Below are 22,640 nucleotides of genomic sequence, written 5' to 3'. Positions count from 1 at the left end.
CTGTAGGCAATCAATGATTTTCCCATCAGAGCACGGAAACCTTCTCTTTGTATTGTTAGCTATGGCAGGGCCTTTCTGTGTTGACTGCCCGTCCATCTGTAAGAGCTTCCCCTTGCTGCTTTGGGAAACTAGGAACAACAATCAAAATGAAATCTCTCTTTACAACTTTTCTCAAGGAGAAAACTTCCCGATAGAAGTTGGCTGATTTGTTGTGTTTAATATTGATTTTTTTCTAAAAAAAAAAGCTAATTAAAACTTTTTGCTAAACAGATTGCATTTATACTAAGAGTACACACATACAACAGCAACAACTAAATCAGGAATCTGTGATAGAGTAAAGCTGAGATGGGGGTGGGGAGTATAAAGGAAGAGAGAAAACGAAGAGAGAAAAAGGAAAGGGTAAAATGATGCGTTGTGTATTTAATTTCAAAAGCTTACTTTTTTTTTTTTTCTGGAGAAGGCAGCAAGGCAGAAGTGTCCAATAGGCACTTATCATTTCTCATGAATATTTTCTAAATGTGGCAAAGAAAATTCAAACTTACCCCTAAGATTTTCTTTTGATTCTTCATCCTCACCCCATCCTTTCTCAAGATTTAACTTTTAGTCTCAGTCGAAATCAAAAACATGAAACATGGCTTTCTTCGCAAATACTGTCACATGCAGAGTGCTATCCAGTTCTCCATGTATTTGGTACTGCTCTGAGCACACCTTTGTTATATATAATTCTTTTAAGATTTATTTTATTTTATATGTGAGTGTTTTTCCTGCATGTATGTATACACAGCACATGTCCTAGAAGGTCAGAAGAGAGCATTGGCTCCTCTAAAGCTGGAGTTACAGATGGTTGTGAACCAATTTGTGAGCACTGGGAATCAAACCTGGGCCCTCTGCAAGAACAAGTGCTGTTAACTGTCGAACAATCTCGCTATCCTCTCTATGGCTTATTTTGTTTATTCTATCACTATATTGTGGTGTAGGTTAGTCACAATGTAAGATGATCAATATCACCCCATTTCATTGCCAAAGAGCTGAAAATTTAAGGCTTGTCAAGACTGCAGAGTATATACATTTGCCCTGAAAAAGCATGTTTATAGATATGAGCCACCATGTGGTTGCTGGGAAGTGAACTCAGGACCTTTGGAAGAGCAGCCACTGCTCTACTCTCTGAGCCATCTCTCCAGTTTCGAAAGAGCATATTTAAAGAGGACATCACAATGAATTTCGGAAGCTTGCTCAATCAGAACTGCCCCCAAACTAGCAACACCACTCTTCCAACGACACTATTGTTTCTCACTCCTCTCTCTGTGGAGTGTGTCTATAGCGGAATCAGAGACTACGGCCCCCTAGGCCCAGCCCACAGTTCCTGGGTGAGTCTGGTTGGGAGCAGATACAGCACAGGAAAGGGAAACTTGTCACGGTGTACGGACAGTACCTAGCCCTGCCTGTGCCCACGGTTCGAGAAGCCCTCAGCACTCAGCTGAAAGCAAGATGATATTCCATTACATACAGAGGAGAATCCTGGGAATGTGGACATTTAGTGGCCTCTTCTTCCTGCCCTCTCTTCACCTCTAGTGTGAGAAGAGCTGACTCCAGAAGGCACAGGGCAGGCAGCTCCTTGTTTGACCAGATGTTCGGGCTCAGGGTGTTGCTACCTTCTCTAGACACACCCTTGCTGAGATCCCTGTCCAACCGAGGACAAGAGTTCTTAGCAGGGCACAGCTGGGACTGTTTGTTTGGGGGAAAACAGAAAATGACCGTCGCGATCTGCTTCCTCAGCATCCTGTGACTTCAGCTTGTTTGTTCAGATGTTAGTCTTGTGGTTAAAGCTCTCCTGACAAAAGGATACTGCATTCCCTACGCACCGCAGGCCCAGAGTTTTCACTTTGGCTTTGGAGAGAATGACACAGTGTTTGCATTGCCTCTCTCTACAAAGCGGGACCTAATTCCTCACCAGATCATTGGTCAAGTCCTCATTTAATCCATGTCTATTACACCACTGTAAATAAAATGTAGTTGACATTTCAACTTTTTGTTTTGAAATTCTTATGTGGTTAGGTTTTTAAAATAATTTAGTCATACTTTAAGAATAAAAGTACATTACTTAAGTGTACAATTCCATGAGTTTTTAACAGGTACGCATATTCATTTAATCACAAAAACAATTAGAATGCAGAAATTTCCATCACTTATAAATGCCTGTTTAAACTTCTTTATGATATCTCTGTCTGTCTGTCTGTCTGTCTGTCTCTCCCTTGCTGCAGAGCTACTAATTTGACTAGAGGTTGGTTCATTTCTGCCTGTTTCAGAGTTTATAATAGCAGCTTTGCTCCTAACTTAAATTTCAAAGGCTTTTGTTGTGGCTGTTATGGAATTTGTTGACCTTTGCTCCCATTTCATTTTTATGATATTAATAACTTTGTCAATTCTTCATATTTTCTCCATCACCCTTTATAGCATTGGCCTTGTACTCATTCCCCAAGCTGGCCGTTCCCTTCCCGCCTTCTGTTTTGATCACTGTCCCATTATACAAATCTGAACCCAATGACAGAGCGTAATTCTTTTATTTTAGTGAGGACATTTCTCTTTTTATTCTTGTCATTGAAACTCAAGTTTCCACAGAACTGACAAGCCATAACTCAAGCTGAAATCTGTAGACTGCCTTTGAAGCTGCCCTCGCTCTGGCTGTGCCCATGTGTGCTCTCCCAGTCGTTCCCAAAGCCATCGTCTTCACCAAGGGTGGACATCCTACCACGCAGCCCTGTCTGCTGGGCCCTTCGGTCTCACTGTTGCCTTTGTCTGGGTGCCCACACCAGTCTTTCCGGCTCTTTCCCCCCACAAACTCTGACATACAGACCAGCATACCACTGGGGTGTTAGTTGGCCCCTTGCATTCCTTCCTTCAGAATCATCCAGAAGCCCCACCTATTCCAAGAAACTGTTACTGACTCCCACTATCCTCATTTAAGACTTCCCACACTTCTTCCAGGCCGGTGTCCTCAGTCGTAGGCTTCTGACTGTAAGTGCCCTTAGGCTTGGAGCTTTGTTCTTTGTTTGAAACAATCTTGTGTATTATGAGTGTTGGGTCTAATACTGTTTCTATAGAAATATAAATTCCAGAAAATGTAAAAACAAATGAACTACAAAAATGGTTATTTATGTTGCTAGAGTGCTAAAGAGAAATACAGTGCCACAAAATTGAGCTTTCAAAGGGACAGCTGAATAAAAGGCACAAACATGGTAAAAGCATGCATTTAAAAACCAGTAAGGTAAGGAGCCAGATGTGCAGGTTCATGGCCGTGATCCTAGTTCTGGGGATGTTAAGGCAAGACTGTCATGACTTTGAGGTCAATCTGGACCACACAATGAGTTCTAGGCAGCTTGGGTTATAGAGTTAAGATTCTTTCAAATTAAAATGCCCACAAAAATAATCAAGAGAGGGAGGCAGGTGGATCTCTGTGAATTTGAGGCCAGCCTGATCTACACAGTGAGTTTCAGGATAGCCAGGGTTGTTATACTGAGAAACATGCACAATCAGTTCTACATAAAATTATATTTGTAATAATACTTTATGTCATGGTACATATATTATTTTTAATCATTTAATTCCTCCTATGTAGAAAGTTTTAAATGTAGTTTTCTTTCTTATAAATAATGCATATTATTATGAACTATTCAAAAGTTTCACAAAATACTATTTTTAATACTGTTAGATGTAAAAGCTACATCTCTTTCCCTTTCATTGGGTTTTTATAAACAAAACATCATGTTTGGGTGTTTAAGTGCTTGAGTGAAAAGCCCTTTTCTCCTAGGTAATCACAATAATGGGATTGTGGCTTCTCACGCTTCAGATCATCTAGAAAAGTGCCGCCAGACTTTCCAATGTCCTGTTTTTGAGTTCTAATCCAGTTTTATAAGACCTACTAATAATTTCATAAAAAGATGATTCCCAAATCAGTGTTTTGGTGCCAAAAACCCCCAATGCACATAGGTATAGAGCTGGGGACAAGAAAATAAATATTTATGCGTTTAAGTCTTTGTAAGCAAAAGTGAGAAATTTCTCATTACAATCAATTAAGCTTGAAGCTAAACTATGGAGATAATTAGAGCTGATCAAAGAAACAAAAGAATAATAGAACATCACAGAAACAAAACCTAAGGCATAGGATGCAGTAAGATAACGTTCCTAGGAAACATAGAGTGATTTTGAATGTTGGTGCCCCTCATGTCTCTTATTATTACATAACTGAGAGGGCTCCTTGGGAGGGAGGTTGGCCGGCTTTATTGCTTTTACAAGGTTAAAAAGGCTGAATTGCTATTCTTCTTGGAAATCGCATATCCCATAGAGAATAATTAAGACTAATAAGAAGATGGAAGCAGAACTATTAATCGAGTTAATGTTTTATTCTTTTTTTAATCTCTTCTAGGATGTCTTATTTGAAAGGAAGGTAAGCGCCACACGCTTTATTACTATGAATTACTCTAAAAATCTAGATTAGCAAACACAAGTGATTCACATCAGCTGTGACTAAATGAAAGCGTGCAATTCTTTTTAACACTAGCTACTTCACTTTGAGGAAGCCACATAATTTTATTTTTATGCCTCTGTATTTCAACTGTAGGTTAGAAAATTTTAGAAAAAATTTAGTGGGATTTGAGAGATTCTTTTTGAGATCAATGCTACTAAGTGACAAAATTCTCTTTACCTTGACATGAATTCTTTTATTCTAAGCATGGCTCAGACACTAACTGCTTTCTGGAGTCCTCTGGTTTGGAAGGTACTCCTGCTATTGGCCAGCATCAATCCAGTGTTCAGTTCCCTGCTGTTTGCTGCTGGGCTTGAGGCTCATTCCGTTTTCTGTTTTGAAGAGAACTGAACCAGATGAGAACAACCAATCAGAGCATTACAAAGGAAGCTAGCTGATAGCCATCCGTTGGAAAAGACATAGCATAAAAGGACACGGTTAGAAGGAAAGGTGGCTTTGAACATGCCAAGGACTCCTGAGCTAGGCTTTCTGCATCATGACATGGCAGCATCCGCTGAATGGTCTGTAACTCTAGAAGAACACAGAGAAAAACATCACTTTGTCCTGTTTGAGCAGGTTAGGCAGCTATCAAATGACTCATTTCGTTTTCAGAGGCATTAAAATAAAAACAGTGTGCATCCCGGAACTGACAAAATATGGTTCAAATCATGTTTTCTTTTGCTGAGTAGGGAGAAAATAATATTTACATATGACTGAGCTGTGATGTTTCCTACAGAAGGGAATGAGTAGAAATTCCAGAATTCCACAGAAAATGCTTATTCTTCTATTTTAACCAGTTCCTATAAGTAAATTGATAAAAAAATTGGTTTAACATAGGTTTTATTTAGCTATGGCAAAACTTAATAATACTTCAATAGCTGGCTCTTACCCATCCTGAGTTTTCCTATAATAATTTAATAGAGAGAGGAACTTTCTTGAAGGGAGTTTCAGTTAGTTATATACCAGGCGAGATTTGGCATGCTGGCATACACTGTATTTCAATGTGTATTAATACCATGTTTCTTGCCGATTCAGTGTGAACCCAAGATCTGTGGATGTGAGAAGGGCGACCCAGGCGACCCAGGGCCTCCTGTGAGTAGACGTCTGTGCTGTCCTTGGGGCTGATGAAGACAATGATGAACCTATTTCCAGAAAGGGCTGTGCAGTGTTGTTTCTAATTTGATAATTAGATCAAGAACTTCTCGATGATGAGACAACAATGTAGAAAGAGCTGATAGAAGATATTAGTAGTTTAGGTGATGCTTTATCTCCCCAGGGATGCAGCAATGCCATGTAGCCTCATGGAGAAGAAGTCAGTAGGATGCTTGGGGAATTAGGTAAATTCTGTAAAATTAAAGCCACCACTTAGCAAATGAGGCACAGTGGTAGGATTCACCGCAATTACTTATCACTGACCAATAGTGTCAGAAAGCATCCACACTGCGTGTTCTCTTACCTATGTGATTTGAAATATTGTCCTAAGAGTTTGGAAGTTCAAAGAGTAGGTTTCACAAAGCAAATGGACAGCATTTTTGAACTAGAGCTTGTATCTGAAGGTGGCAGCAAAAACACCTGCGTGTAGGTGAATGTGACATGTTTTACCCCGAGACTTGGGGTTACAGTTTTCTTCAAATAACTCTATTAACCAAGGCATTGAAGTGGGGGGATTTATTTCTTGTAAAATACAAAGTTAGAGTTATTACATGACAATATGCCAAGAAATAGAGGCCAAGGTAACTCAAGTGAAGGTTTAGCTTTCCTTTTCTCTAAGGCTGTTGTTGAACTTCTTACATTAAGAGCTTGCTGTGAACAATGGGCAAGAAAACTCATTAGCAGGAGCTAATTGACAAGTCCTGCCACTCAGAACTGTCACAATTTATAGGACTGAACCATCCATTTTGTGTTTATTTAGTGCCCTCAAAACCAGTTCTCAGGAAAGGAAGCATTTGCTGGTGTTTGGTACAGAATAGAAGAATTCCCTATTCTTATATCCGGAGCTGGTCCCCAGGTCTGAACCTCTTTGATCACAGAAAAGCAAGCTGACTTGGTAGTCATCCACAGTAGTCTGGGACAGAAACAACCCACTCCACATCTATCCATTAAGTCTTAAAAACCTTTGTATCAGTTTAATTTTGTTTGGAAAAATGGATGAGAAGTGACTGAGGATGAATGCAGTTGGGAAGACAGACATTATCCTCTCTAGAACATATGGAAGTTTTGTAGTTTTCCTGGTACAGTAAGGGGGGAACAGAGTTGAATATCAATTTACCTTGTTAAGGCTGAGAAATTTTCGATGCAGCTGGTCAGAAATTATTCAAGAGCATAGAAAAATGATAGAATATTTAACAAAAACAAGTTTTTTCCCCATTTACTTTCAGGGTACACATGGAAACCCTGGTATCAAAGGTGAGCGAGGACCAAAAGGAAATCCGGTAAATGAATAAACCATTTTCTGTGAAGCTTATACATACATCATGTATATTTATTTAGACAATGTCTTCATAGGTTTTCTTTGTTCTTTTGCTTTGTTTTGTTTCTGTCAATTTGACCCAACCTAGAGTTATTTGAGGAGCAAATCATTAATTGAAAAAAAAATGCCCCCATCAGATTGCCTATAGGCAAGTCTGTACTGCATCTTCTTGATTAATAATTGATATGGGTCAGTCACATGGCAGGTGCCATCCCTGGGCACATGGTCCTGAGTTATATAAGAAAGTAGTCTGAGTAAGCTGCCAGGAGCAAGTCAGTAAACAGTTTTTCTCTGTGGCCTCTGCTTCGATTCCTGCCTCCATGTTCCTGTCTTGAGTTCTTGCCCTGACTTCCTTCAGTAGCAGAGTGTGACCAGAAGCTGTAAATGGAAACAAGCTGTTTCTTCTTTAAATTGCTTTAGGTCATAATTTCTTATCGCAGCAATAGAAACTACAACTTAAGTTAAATCATTCTTGATGAGCCAAGAACTCAGTCTCAGACTCCTGAGTGCTGGCATTAGAGACATGAACTATCACATTCATCAATTTCTGTAGTATACAAAAAGCTGATAAGAAAATATCAAGTTTCTATTAAGTAAAGAGACAAATTATGCAAATCACTTTAAAGAAAAGAAATAAAATTAATAAAGGAGAAAATAAAGATTTTCATGGAGTTAACAAAAGAAATTTGGCCAAGCAAAGGGTCCTCTTTAAACATAACTATGTATATATTTGGAGAGTTTGAATTCCACAGGATGTTTCTTTAAAAAGAAAAAAATTTTTATAGTTCACAGTCTTGGTTTTGGTGTTTTGAGTTTCAAGAAATGTTTCTTTTCTTTTTCTGTACAACAATAGAAGCTTCAACTTTAAGTAATAATAATTAGTGATATTATGTGTGAGGCCCTTGCTCTCTGTGCAAGAACTTGGCACACACATTTTGGGAAGAAATTAGGCAATACTTAAGAAGCATTAAAACACTCAAACTTTACTCCCATTTCTAAGAATATTATAATACCTTTAACACTATTTGCATGAGAATATTCTTGGCGCTAGCCCGCTTGCCGAGGAGAAGGGATATGTAACTTTCTTGGCGCTTGCTACAAAACTATCTCAGGTTCACTTCATCTATCTATCAGGTCCCACTGATGCCATCACGCCTTCTTTTGTTGTGTTCAGAACTAGGCTCTAGGACAATATTCACTTTTCATTAGTTTGGTTTGTAGTTCTGTGCCCCATACTTTATTTTCCTAAGTCTTGCTGAAATCAGGCATCTCTCTTGAGGAACATTTTAGAAAATAGTCAAAGCCCCTTGGAGAAAAGCCAGAGTGTCATGTTCCAGAAAAACACAAAGCTGTGTTTGAGAAAAATACCATGTTGTAAACTGGAATGTGGCTGAAGTTGTGAAAATCTATCTGTGTTATGTGCCCTGAACATCTGGCTTTACTCCAAAAGGCCAAACCTTATCTGAAATGCTATTTTCCTCTTAGATTAAATGGTGCAAATGTCAATAATTGAAGCTTAAGATTCCTTCTCTAATTGGGTTAACCCATTATCTAGGAATAGCACGTTTTATTGGGCAATCAATCACTTGCTGAGGAATTTTGACTGAGTTTGTTGTTTATTGCAGGGTGATGCTCAGAAAGGAGAAACAGGAGAAAGAGGTCCTGGGGTATGTGCAAAATTGGAATGCGTTTCTGACAGTTCATCCTGGGATTCTGTGACTGACTGGCTTAACCCTGCAGTGCAATTGCAAAATTGATTGCTACTTACCCGTGCTCTTGACGGTCAGACAGATAGAATCTCAGACGGAGAACTATGGGGAGAAAATGCTCTGATCAACAGGGTGGTGATGGGACCTATGACATTTCCCAATGCCCAGCTGAACTATTTGGGAAAGACTGAAGTGACAAAAGCACTTTGCCTTACTTCTTGTGGATATTTTTTCTTAAATGATAAAAATTAAGCTAGAATTTGCACAAGGGTAAGAATTATATTTATTATATTTTCCAAACTATGCTTTTGTCAGTTCGGTTCTGTTGGCAAAAATAACTTTATCATTCTGCTTAGTTTCTTGAGATTGCTTGGGAAATAATTATGGTATGTTAATACATTTTGAATTTTGCATCATCTTCTAGGGCATTGCAGTAAGGACAGCAAATGGCAACGCCTATAGTGAGAAGCAGGGCTTGCATTGCGTTGCCCCTTTTTGCTTATCCCCTTGGCAACAGTAAACAGTCACAGAATCAGAACCTGAGTTTTAAGAAACTGGTCTCTTAGAGTTTTTAATTATTCCCATGGAAGCCTCTGCCAGGAAGCTTGATCCCATCGATAGGAGTTTGTTTGAACTTCTGCTACCTGTTCAGGAAGTACTTCTTAGTTGTCTTCAAGAACCCCAAAGCTAGGTTTCCTAGGTGATGGGAAGCCCCTGAAACTTGAGGTGGGGTACATAGCTCAGGAGCTGTGAAAGAACCAAATTATTTTAAACAAGAACTTGGAGTGAGGACAAAGAAGAGAGAGAACTAAGGCGATTGTAAATTTGACCCTGGAAAATTTTTGTAAAAACATTTTTGACCCTATAACTTGAAGTATGATGGTACTTGAAATCATAAAATTTTTATTCCTAGAAATGAGAAAATCAGAAGCAAACTTGGCAGAGATTGGTAATACAGCCTGTGATATTTTAAATTGGAATTTTTAAAGCCAGTGATTAAGAGGCCATGGAAGGGAAAAACAAAGAAGTAAATAAACTCCTGAAGAGGTGACCAACTGATAAAGTGGCCAGGAATTTCAGAAGAAAACAAGACTATACCAGGAACAAAGTAATACTTCTTTGTTTCTGCAGAGTTCTATTGGCTCATTCCAAAATGTATTCTTCCCTCTTTCAATATAGAGCAATAACAAAAATTCTAAGTGGTGGAGCACTGCAATGGGTAGAGGACATCCCAAGAATTCTGAAATGAGAAGCCAACATAGTCTTGGCATAATGAATGCGGATGATTTCTGCAGGAAATACCAGATTAATGGACTAAAATGTGGTCTTTAATTCCAAGCACCATCTTGGAAATCGAACAATTTATGTGAACAAATATTTCTACGCTGAATAAAATTATGCTGTCGCTCTATCGTTGGCCAACTCTACTTTCAGCTTCTATTACTAAGCACCCACTAATTTAGAAAGAAGGCTTGTTTCCTCTCTGAAATTCTTATCTGGAAATGTTACACATGAGATGAAATAAACTTTTTGTAGGATGCATGGGTAACTGCAGTATTACCTCGTTCACGCCCTTGGTTCCTCCAGTTTGCATTAAATACGTCTTCCAATTCTATTTTCATCCTTGAAATACAGTTGTAGGATAATGATGGAAAGAACTTGCTGTTTCTTGGAGTGGGTAATTTACCAGTCCATTTAATACCCAGAATTGTGTCTCTCAGAGGGCTTATAGGAATGACACAGTGGAAAGGATTCCTCAGGATTCCCACGAGTGACTCAGAAGACAGTCGAGGTGCTGGCGTCTCACTTAGCGTGAGATAAAAACCAATAACTCAAAGGTCACTGACTCATTAGGGCTGATAGAGGAACCATTCATTTCCCCGATGTTCTAGGATACATTCTAGACTGAATGGGAAGGGAAGACCATGAAGGACACAGACATTTACGAATATTCTAAAGGGCATCATCTCAGCTCATTTCAAACCCAGCCTCCCTAACAGACCCAGAGGTTCAGCGACAATAGTTTAATAGTTTTAAAGTCTGTAGAGACGGTTGAAAGCACCGTTGTCTGTTGGTTATCATGTGCACAGTGACTTGCAGTGTGCACTCTCTCCTTTGGTTTGGTTTGGGCCAAAGGGTAACGAGAAACAGAAAGCTGGAACTGGGACTAGAATGTAATAGAAAGCACAGGTTCATTCTTCTCCTTAGTAACCAACCGCATATCCCCTAGGGGAGGGAAATGTAAAGAAGCCTGAGCTTATGTGCTCTTACTTCCAAGACTGGTTGATGGGATTTGTATGTGAAAAATACCAAGTGCTTCCTCTAATATTGTTTTAAAGTATCTTACCTTAGCCTTTCATTTCTCTTTTAACCTAGGGAATTCCTGGCTACAAGGGTGACAAGGTAAGTTGGTAACCTCTAGTTGACCAGAATTTTAGAAATAAGAATGTACACATAGTATACTTACGCACTGCTATTGCCTTTCCTCATTTCCGAGTGTACTCTTGAGTCAGTTAGTGTGGACTAATATTGAATGTAAGATATGGATATGTGTTGTAGAGGGTGGAGGCGCCCCTAAGAGTCCAGTGTCGCTCTAACTCTGAAAACATGGATTTTACTTTACAGAACCTGATTTGACAAAAAGAAAAGCAGCATAGGTTTTCAGATAAAAATATTTCTCCTGCATCCAAATACAGCAGTGCTAGCGCTTAGAGTAAGTCGCTGTGTTGTTGCTTATGTTCTGTGAGAACCCAGATTCTGACCACCTCCTAAAGGAAGGAGAGGCTTGGCTGTGCATAAGCAACAAGAGTGGGAACTGTACAGGAAGCACTTCCGGGCCCTTTGAACATCAAGGCTTACAGCTTCTCTTTTTGTGGAAAGAACAGGCTATAGGAAGTTTAGGGCTTTGGTTTTGAGGTCAGACTGCATAGATATTTAAGCTATCTATTTGTTGTTCTTTGTTTGATTTTTTTCAAACCAGATCCTCATCTCTCCCAGGCTGGCCTCCAACTTGCTATGTAGTAGAAAATGACCTCCTTCCCCTACTTCCTATCTTGGGAAACAAGTATGTTCTGACACTTCCAGTTCATCTGGTGATAGGGATAGGACCCAGAACTCCAAACCATACTGGGCAAGCACTCTGCCAAAGGAGCTGCATCCCAGCTCTATTTCTTTCTTTCATTCTTCCTATCTATCTATCTATCTATCTATCTATCTATCTATCTATCTATCTATCTATCTAATGTAGAAGGAACATAATTTTATTTGAAACTACACACATGTAGATTTCAGAACATAAATAAATCTGTTACTTGTGGCTTTTACCAAATTAAGTTCCTTTTTTGAAATTTTGTGGACTGAACTAGGGACTCGTATATACGAGGAGGTATACTACCTCATATCCATATCCACACACAGCTCATCTGACTGGATTTATTCATCCACCCAGAAGCACTTTCTTTTTCTTTGTTTTTATTGAGCTATATATTTTTCTCCACTCACCTCCCTTCCTCTCCCTCCCCTCCTACCCTCCCCCATGGTCCCCATGCTCCCAATTTACTCAGGAGATCTTGTCTTTTTCTACTTCTCATGTATTTTAGATCCATGCATATCTCTCTCAGGGTGCTCATTATTGTCTAGGTTTTCTGGGATTGTGATTTGTAGGTTGGTTTTCTTTGCTTTAGTCTAAAAGTCACTTATGAGTGAGTACATATGATGTTTGTCTTTCTTGGTCTAGGTTACCTCACTCAATATGATGTTTTCTAGATCCATACATTTGCCTGCAAATTTCAAGATGTCATTATTTTTTTCCTCTCTGTACTACTCCATTGTGCAAATGTACAACATTTTCCTTACCCATTCTTTGGTCGAGGGGCATTTAGGTTGTTTTTAGGTTCTGGATATGACAGACAACGTTGTTATGAACATAGTTGATCACAAGTCCTTGATCATTCTTTGGGTATATACCCAAAAGTAGTATTGCTGGGCCTTAAGGTAGGTTGTTTTCTAATTTTCTGAGAAATCACAATACTGATATCCAGAGGGTCTGTGCCAGTTTGCATTCCCACCAGCAATGCAGAAGTGTTCCATTTACCCCACATCTTCTCCACCATAAGTTGTCATCAGTGTCAGTGTTTTTGATCTTGGCCATTCTGACAGGTGTAAGATGGAATCTTAGAGTTGTTTTGATTTGCATTTCTCTGATGACTAAGGATGTTAAGCATTTCCTTATGTGTCATTCAGCCATTTTAGATTTCTCTGGTGAGAGTTCTCTGTTTATGTCTATACCCCATTTTTATTGGATTATTTGTTCTTTTGATGACCAACTTCCTGAGTTCTTTGTATAATTTGGAGATAAGCCCTCTGTCTGATGTGGGGCTGGTGAAGATCTTTTCCCATTCTGTAGGCTGTTGTTTTGTCTTGTTGGCCATGTTCTTGGCTTTACAGAAGCTTTTCATTTTCAGGAGATCCAATTGATTAATTGTTTCTTTCAGTGTCTGTGCTATTGGAGTTATATTTAGGAAATGGTCTTCTGTACCAATGCATCCAAGTGTCCTTTCCACTTTCTCTTCTATGAGGTTCAGTGTGGTTGACTTTATGTTGTGGTCTTTGATCCATATGAACTTGAGTTTTGTACATGGTGATAGATATGAATCTATTTTCATTCTTCTACATGTTGATATCCAGTTATGCCAGCACCATTTGTTGAATATGCTTTCTTTTGTCCATTTTATATTTTTTGCTTCTTTGTCAAAAATCAAAGGTTCATGGGTTAGTGGACTGATATCTGGGTCTTTGATTCGGTTCCATTGGTCCTCCGTCTGTTTTTACGCCAATACAAGGCTGTTTTTAGTATTGTAGCTCTGTAGTAGAGTTTGAAGCCATTGCTTTGGGTGAGATTCTGACTACCCAAGAGCATGGGAGATCTTTCTCCTTTCTGGTGTCTTCTTCATTTTCTTTCTTCAAAGATTTAAAGTTCTTGTCATATAGATCTTCCATTTGTTTGGTTACAGTTACTCCAATATATTTTTTATGCTATTTGTGGCCATTCTGAAGGGTGATATTTCTCAGATTTCTTTCTCAGGCCATTTATCATCTGTAAAAGTGATCTACTAACTTGTGAATTAATCTTGTATCTTGCTACATTACTGAAGGTGTTTAAGAGTTGTTTAAGAACTATATTGAATAAAGATGGAGAGAGTGGACAACTTTGTCTTGTTCTTGATTTTAGTGGGATTGCTTTGAGTTTCTCTCCATTTAATTTGATGTTGGCTATTGGCTTGCTGTATATTGCCTGTATTATGTTTAGATATATTCCTTGTACCCATGCTCTCTCCAAGACCTTTATCATGAAGGGATATTGTATTTTGTTGAAATCTTTTTCAGCATCAAATGAGATGATCATATAGTTTTTTTTTCAGTTTGTTTATATGGTGGATTACATTGACAGATTTTCATATGTTGAACCATCTCTGCGTCTCTAGGATGAAACCAACTTGATCATGATGATGATTTTTCTGATGTGTTTTTGAATTTGGTTTGCCAGAGTTTTATTGAATATTTGTGCATCAATGTTCATGAGTGAGATTGGTCTGTAATTGTCTTTCTTAGTAATGGCTTTATGTGATTTGGGTATCAGGGTAATTAAGTCTCATAAAAAGAGTTTGGCAGTGTTTCTTCTGTTTCTGTTGTGTGGAAGAATCTGAGGAGTATTGGTAGTAGTTCTTTGAAAATCTTGTAGAATTTTGTGCTGAAACCACCTGGTCCTGGGCTTTTTTTGGTTGGGAGACTTTTGATGATTATTTCTATTTCTTTAGCAGTTATATGTCTATATAATTTATCTGGTCTTGATTTAATTTTGGTAATTGATATTTATCCAGAAAGCTGTCCATTTCCTTTAAGTTTTCCAATTTTGTGGAGTACAGGTTTTCTAAATATGACCTAATAATTCTCTATTTCCTCCATGTCTGTTGTTATGTCCCCTTTTTCATTTCTGATGTTGTTAATTTGGATATTCTCTCCTTTTGGTTAATTTGGATAAAGGTTTGTTTATTTTGTTGATTTTCTAGAAGAACCAACTCTTTGTCTCATTGATTCTTTATGTTGTTTTCTTTGCTTCTATTTTGTTGATTTCAGCTCTCAATTTGACTATTTCCTGCCATTTAGACCTCCTGCGTGTGTTTGCTTTTTTTTTTTTTTTTTTTTTTTTTTTTTTTTTTTTTTTTTTTTTTTTTTTTGTTCTTGAGTTTTCAGGTGTTCAGTTAATTTGCTAGTGTGGGATTTTTCCAGCTTCTTTGTGTAGGCATTTAGTGCTATGAACTTTCCTTTCAACACTGCTTACATTGTGTCTCATAAATTTGGGTATGTTGTGTGGTCAGTTTCATTGAATTTTAGGAAATCTTTAATTTCTCCCTTCATTTCTTCTTTGACCCATTGCTGATTCAGGTGAGCATTGTTTAATTTTCATGTATTTTTGGGCTTTCTGGAATTAGTGTTGCTGTTGAATTCTAATTTTAAGACATGGTGACCTGATAAGATACATGGGTTATTCCATTTTTTTTGTATCTCTTGAGATTTGCTTTGTTACCTAGTATGTGGTCAATTTTTGAGATGGTTCCATAAGGTACTGAGAAGAAGATATATTCTTTTATGTTTGGATGGAATATTCTGTAGATGTCTGTTAAGTCCATTTGAGTCATAACATCTGTTAGTTCTCTTATTTCCCTGTTCATTTTTTGTCTGATTGACCTGTCCAGTGGTGAGAGGGGAGTGTGGAAGTTTCCAACTCTTAGTGTGTGGGGTTTAATGTGTGATTTAAGTTTTAGAAGTCTTTCTTTTACATTTGAGGGTGCATAGATTTTCAGTATTGAGATTTCTTCTTGATGGATTTTTCCTGTGACTAATATGAGATGTCGTTCTTTGTCTCTTTTGATTGAGCTTTGTTTGAAGTCTATTTTGTTAGATATTAAGATAGCTACACCAGCCTGTTTCTTAGGTCCATTTAATTGGAAATTTTTTTCCCAACCCTTTACTCTGAGGTGATGTCTGTCTTTGAGGTTGAAGTGTGTTTCGTGTATGCAGAAGGATGGATTCTGTTTTCATATCCAATCTGTTAGCCTGTGGCTTTTTTATAGGTCAGTTGAGTCCATTGATATTTAGGAATATTAATGACCAGTGATTACTATCTCCTGTTATTTTAGTTTTGGTTATTGGTGATGTTATTGTGTGTGTTTTTGTCTTTTTTGGAAATTGCTGCTGTGAGATCATTTGTTGTCTGTGTTTGTAGATGTAGTTAACTTCCTTGGGTTGGAATTTTCCTTCAAGTACTTTGTATAGGGCTGGGTTTGTGGTTAGATATTGGTTAATATCTGTTTCTGTTCTGGAATATCTCATTTTGTCTGTCCATGGTGACTGAAAGTTTTGCTGGGCATAGTATTCTGGACTGGCATCTGTGATCTCTTAATGTTTGCATAATGCTTGACCAGGACCTTCTGGCTTTCTTTGTTTTATTGAGAAGTCAGGTGTAATTCTTATAGGTCTGCCTTAATATATCACTTGGCCTTTGTCCTTTGCAGCTCTTAATATTCTTTCTTTATTCTGTATGTTTAGTGTTTTGATTATTATGTGGCAAGGGAACTCTTTTTTCCTGATCCAGTCTATTTGGTGTTCTGTAAGCTTCTTGTATCTTTATAGGCATATCTTTCTTTAGGTTGGGAAAGTTTTCTTCTGTGAGTTTGTTGAATATATTTTCTGTGCTTCTGAGTTGGACTTCTCCTTCTTCTATATCTATTATTCTTAGGTTTGATCTTTTCATGGTGTCCCATATTTCTTGAATATTTTGTGTTACGCTTTTGTTAGGTTTAATGCTTTCTTTGACTGATGAGTCAATTTCCTCTATTGTATCGTTAATGCTTGAGATTCTCTTATTCTGCTGTTTATGCTTGCATTTATGATTCTTGATCACTTTCTCATAATTTCCATTTCTATAATTCTCTCAGTTTGTGTTTTCTTTACTGTTTCTATTTTAGTTTTCAAGTCTTGAATAGTTTCTTTCATATGCTTGATTTCTTTTTCTTGCTTTTCTTTAAGGGATTTGTTGATTTATACCTTTTCTTTCTTGTGTTTTCCTTCATTTCTTTGGGTAAAATTTTCATTTATTCTTTGATGGCCTCAAACATTCTTTTAAAGTTACTTTTTAGGTCATTTTCTTCTGCTTCATCTATATTGGTTGTTCAAGTCTTGCTGTTGTAGGGGCACTAGGGGTTTTTTTGTGTGTGTGTGTGTGTGTTGTGTTGCTCTTTGTGGTGTTGAGTGTGTTCTTACCTTGTCTACCCATATTTTCTCTGATTTGTGTAGTTGGGGCTGTCTGGGTCTCTGGTGACCAATCTTCTAGGTTCCAGTGAATCCAAGGCTCAGATGGTTGCTCCTCATGGTACAGTCAGGGTCACAGTTCCAGTCACCCTGGAGGTCACTCAGCACTCCAGGGGTTTGGGTTGCTCTGCAATACAGGAGGTCATTCAGGCCTGCTCTGCTGAGGTTGATTGCTTGGGGCTGCTCCTCTGAGGTCACTACCCTGTGCCTGCTCTGGTAGAGGTCTCTGGCTTGTGCCTGCTCCCTCAGCGGTGGCTTGTAGTTGCTCCTGTGGAGGTTGTTGCTGCCTCAACCCTGCACCAGTGGATGTCACTGGCTCAAGCTGTTCCTGTGAAGAACCCTTGGGCCTGCTCCGTCTGAAGTAGCTGGCTAGGGCCTGTTCCCATAGATGTCCCTGCTTGGACCTGCTCCCTGGGGATCCCTGATTGTGCCCCTTTCCACAGAGGTCTCTGGTTTGGGCCCCTTTTTATTTTTTTATAAATACATTTTTCAAGTAGGGAGCCAGAACATTAGTTTGAGAGTCTGATTCATAATGTTCAATTATCTAGAAGCATGATACAGGCCACAAAAATAGTAGGGAAGAATGTACACATAGGCCTAAAAGTATAGCTCCAGCATTGGTATGCCAAAAAGAGGAAGGGTTAAAACATCCTGTATTTTCTAACTCAGTATCTTGAAAACCATGAACAGCTCAAGATACCAGAGCATCTATTTCTTCTTCTACATGGAATGGAATTAATATAGACCTGGGTGATTTACATAGTTATTGGATAGTCAGATGGGATACTGGGTGTGCTAGCATATTGTAAGCTGTTTGCTGGCACATAACTGTAAAGTGTTATTATAAAAAGGAAAGAGAAAGATATTAATAAAATTGATATTTGTGAAAATTTGAAAAAAATATAAGGTTATCTTATATATGTTTGAGGAAAATCATGGTAGAGTGTGTGTGTGTGTTTGTGTGTGTGTGTGTGTAGTCATTTAAACTTCTGGGGGCATTATAGACTTACTGGAAGAGTCCTTTTTCACATGGAAAATACAAGCTGTCAGAGCAGAGTGGTTCAGGTCAGTTGACATTCATACCAAGATTCAAGACAGACTCATGAGGGATAGTGTTAAGAACTTGAGGCTGGGCCAGAGCAGATCTGTTCAAATCTCCCTGAAGCACTTGCTCACTAGAATTATGTAATTATGATCATTCTACAGGCGTTCATAAGCCCACTCCCCCCCCCAAAAAAAAAAAGAAAAAATAAAGGAAACTGTCTTTGCTGAGGCAAATAAAATGGAGACAATCTTTTCATTGATAAAAATCTGCCCACAAAACAAATACTGTTCCTCAGGACCTGTTGCTAAAAAAAAAAATCCGTCTGAGGACAAATGGAATGTGACTTCTGGCCAAAAGAATTTTGAATGTATTTATGATAGTTTTCTGTTTGATATTTTGGTCATTTTGTTCCCACCCAACATCAGGAAATTAATTGCACTCTAAATTAGACCCCAAGAGCGATTTTTCCACTTACATTCTGAAGTAAACGTTCAACTTGTTCTCAGCGAAAATTCAGTTTTTCCTGGGTCAGTTTGACTCGAAGGCTCTGGTGAGAAGAGATGGATCACTTTGAACAGAGCGCAGCCGGCTGTGAGAAAGGCACCTTCCTCCCCTCTGTCCAGATTCTAGCAGGAGCTGGGCAGTGTCCTATGGAGAGGTTCCGCTGAATGGAAAGCAGCTTGTGGCCCATGGCAGTGCGCTTTGTTGAGCTCCGGGTGATTGGTAACCTGGACTTGGACGTCTGACAGAGTCAAGTTTGCAGTCACGGCAATGTAATGTCTCCACGCCTTGCATTCCCTGCAGATGGCTGGGCTGTATATGTAAACACTGACATGGATATGTTGTGAAGATATGTAATCATGGGAAGCTTTGTGCCCATATCTGGTGACTACAAGGCCATTTCCTTACAGCAGTGCTACTCAGTGTGTGACACACAGCCTGGCAGCCAGTTTAGTCGATACTAAGCAATAAGATAAACTTTGCACACCATATGAACTAATTGTATTACGAGCTTCAGGACTTCTTCTGTGTTTAGTTTAATGCAGTATTCTGTATCACTACGGCACTGGGATTTCAGCTATTTATTTTCATAGTTTGACTTCTTCTAAAGAGGAGCGATGCTCCGAATCTCTTTGTCGTTGTGCTGTGGCACACTGAGTAACGTGTGCTAGAGGAACAAATAGATAATAACAGAAGCAGAGCTTACAGAAGGGCTCTGGACTACTAAGATTCACAGCTGGCACCTAAGTAAACCATTAACCTCTTCAGTTGAGTTTCCTTGCTTTAACAGTAAGAATAGTTTCGAGGCTCAGAATAAAGATACACATGGAATCATTTTCAGGTGCTATAGAATCTTATTAACAGCAGATGTTAATATTTTGGAGAAACTTGAGTCCTTTCTGTTTAATTGGCTGGTGTTTTCAGTTCTAACTGCCAGAAGTTTGAAAAGTCTGAGAGAATGGGTTATTATTCAGAGGTTCTCGTTTCACTTGTACAACTGCAAAACTTGTTGTACAGTTTTACAGAAAAAATAAGTATTGATCTTAACATTTTAATTGTGGAAATTGTATATTATACTTTAAATTTGTGTGCATAGTATAATGGTCACATTGATCTCAAAAACTTATCTATCACCACATTTATCATTTCTTACAGTGACAATACTTGAATTTTTTTCTTTTAATGATCAAGAGTAAAATTGTTATTAGTTGTAGCCATATTACTCAATACCTCTTTTGTATATATCACTAGATACACAATAGACCTTTTGAACTAATTGCTCACCTCTAACTGAAACCTGTGTTATTTGACCAGTCTCACTAAACCCCCATGTCTTGTCCTCATTCCACCGTTCTTCTCTCTGATTCTATGAATTCATCTTTTTTTTTTTAAATTCCACATGTAAGTGTAATCATGGGAGTGTCCATCTTTGCCATTGCTTTATTTCATTTAATATATGTCCTCAGGGGAATCTGTGTTGTCAGATACAGGATTCTTACAAGCTGTATGGTATTCCATCTTATTTCTCTCTCTCTCTCTCTCTCTCTCTCTCTCTCTCTCTCTCTCTCTTTCTCCCTCTCTGCTTCTCTGTCTCTCTATAAATGTGTGTGTATATGCATCACACTTCCTTAACTTTTTTGAACACAAATGCTTAGTCTATAAAGCTAAACTAACATTTATATAAAGCAGTAAAAATCAGGTAATACCAGCAAATTATCGTCATAAACTCTGGAGCGTAATTTTAATGTTAGTGTCTGTGGTAGCGTGCTAGGCAGCTGGTACAGTGAGTGTAATAATGAAAGCTATGCAGCACGCTCAACAGTGCACCCATTTTCCTCGCGAGGATCTTGCTAACTCGTCATGGATGCCCTCTCCAGACATAATATTGTCAGCCTTGCGATCTTTCCATTAGTTTTCTATGCCAAGGCTGTTAGCTGATCAAGGTCAGCACTCAGACTGGAGTATAACACTGTGAACATATAGAGGGACTTTCAGTTAAAGGGGAGCTGGGTTCAGATCTTGATTCTATTCTAAACTTGCTATGTGATTATATATACTATATATAATATATATCCTATTCTATACTAGCTATATGATTGGGAGTTTATATTTTCCTAATTGTAAGAACAGAATTATAAAGCCAATTGTGTTAAAGTATCATTTGGCATCAGATCACTATCCAAAGAGAATGAAATATGGTAGATGATCAGTTATTTTCCTTCAAATTCCATTTCTCTCTCAGAAATGACAAGCCCTCATCAGAAGAATAGCTTTATTCACTGATTTGAATAACTGTAGAGTAAATTAGAATAACTCAAAGACAAAAAAGTTCAGAGTTTAATCCCTGCTCTCCCAATATTGATGATGAAATGGCGTGATATTGTGCGGAGTGCTTGCCTTATGTAATGATGCTGATTCTTTTTCTAAAGCTTGGAATATTGAAGACTGCCAACTTATTTGTTTGTTTATTTATTTATCTATCTATTTATTTGTAGGGTGAACGAGGAGAATGTGGTAAACCAGGAATGAAAGGTGACAAAGTAAGGCAAACAGTTTTGAAGTGTTAACAGTTTGATCCCTTTTGGCCTGAGTTTCTTTGAGAAACAAATCCTGGGATGAACTATGTACATCTCTCCTAGAGCTAGAGTTCACTTTTCACATCTAAAACATGTAAACACTGACGTAAGCATGTAAGACATGAAATAAACATGTAAGAACTGAAGTAAACAGGTAAAAATGAAGTAGAAAACCAAAGAATACACAACCTAGATAATGAAGTTTCCCCCTGCAAACCATTAAGGCCATTTGTGACATCCCAGTTTTAGAGGTCAGTCTATTGGACATTATGGGGGGAAGAATAACTAGCCAGTCAATGCAAGGGCCGGTGGGGCACACTGGAATGGTCTTCTGATGCAGCTTCACACAGAGGACTGAAAAGCACCAGGAGGTTAGTGACATTATAGGAAGCATGTGGCAGACCTAGACATAGGATCTGAAATATAGAGAATGCAGTAAGATACAAACAATAGTATAACTGTTTACCTTAGTTCAATATAAATGTGGGAAAGGACCTTGAACTAGAGACTATTCAACTTCGCATGCTAAATACTTTCTTAATAGATCCAAACTACACAGTGTATACAAAAATATAATTATAAAGGATCCCAAAATGCATAAAATAAAAATAGTTGCCATTCTAGTTAAGAACTACTGACTATGAAGGCTATTAATATAATAATATATAAAACATGTGTTAACTGTATGAATGGAAGTGACAAGAGAAAATAAGCAGAGATTAATGAAAAGGATAAAAAAAATGATACTGGCCTGTTGGAGCAAATTCTTTAAATAGCTTGGTCTTTCCTGGGGGCTGATAAACACTGTAGAGCTGTGGACAGGCTGATCTGCAGAAAGCAGGTTTGGTGACTATTTCTGGGTAAATAAAAAAGAAACATTGAGAACTTTCAAATGGAAAAGGGACAGGGGAATTTCTAAGTGAGCCAAATAGTTGGGAAAGTATTATGAGATTAAAATGGTTGACAAATAATATATTTCATTGACTAAGATGCTAGGTATTATAACATGCTGCATTATTTTCTGTGCCAAAAAGAAAATACTGCCAATTGATGTGATTCATTTCAAGTGTATCTCTATGTTAAAATGTAAAAATATGAATATGTACATATATATAGGATCCAGAAAATAGGGCATCATTAATATGAAGCATTCACACAAATTTATAAGAAAAATGTGTGAAGGCATGAGACAAAAAGAAACAAAATGAGGAAAATAGTGGTCACCATCAATAGACATCTTCTAGAATCCTTATCAATGGATCAGAAGAGGACAGAGATGTAAACACACACATCAGTCCTAAGGTTATTTAAAACAGCACTCATCAGAAACCCTTTAATGTCAAATCTAGGGAATGAGTAACCAATTATGGTGTATCCTGATTCTCTTTTTTTTTTATTGAGAATAAGAAAAAAAAAGTTTCCGCCTCCTCCCAGCCTCCCATTTCCC

General features: G+C 38.1%; 1 protein-coding gene across 1 annotated transcript in view; it reads left to right on the top strand.

Annotated features, from left to right (window-relative positions):
• Col28a1 (collagen type XXVIII alpha 1 chain) overlaps positions 1-22,640 on the top strand; it is a 163,891-nt gene that overhangs the window by 6,703 nt on the left and 134,548 nt on the right. Inside the window, exons 4-9 of the mRNA XM_050162310.1 lie at positions 4,424-4,444; positions 5,558-5,614; positions 6,901-6,954; positions 8,618-8,659; positions 11,078-11,104; positions 21,113-21,157. Coding sequence (XP_050018267.1) covers positions 4,424-4,444; positions 5,558-5,614; positions 6,901-6,954; positions 8,618-8,659; positions 11,078-11,104; positions 21,113-21,157 — 246 coding nt within the window. The remainder of the gene's footprint in view (positions 1-4,423; positions 4,445-5,557; positions 5,615-6,900; positions 6,955-8,617; positions 8,660-11,077; positions 11,105-21,112; positions 21,158-22,640) is intronic.

This window comes from Alexandromys fortis, unplaced genomic scaffold, assembly GCF_014885135.2.
Source record: "Alexandromys fortis isolate MF-2015 unplaced genomic scaffold, M_Fortis_MF-2015_v1.1 scaffold_110, whole genome shotgun sequence".
NCBI lineage: Eukaryota > Metazoa > Chordata > Mammalia > Rodentia > Cricetidae > Alexandromys > Alexandromys fortis.
Note: the sequence above shows the minus strand (reverse complement) of the source record. Positions and strands in the feature narration are given on the sequence as shown.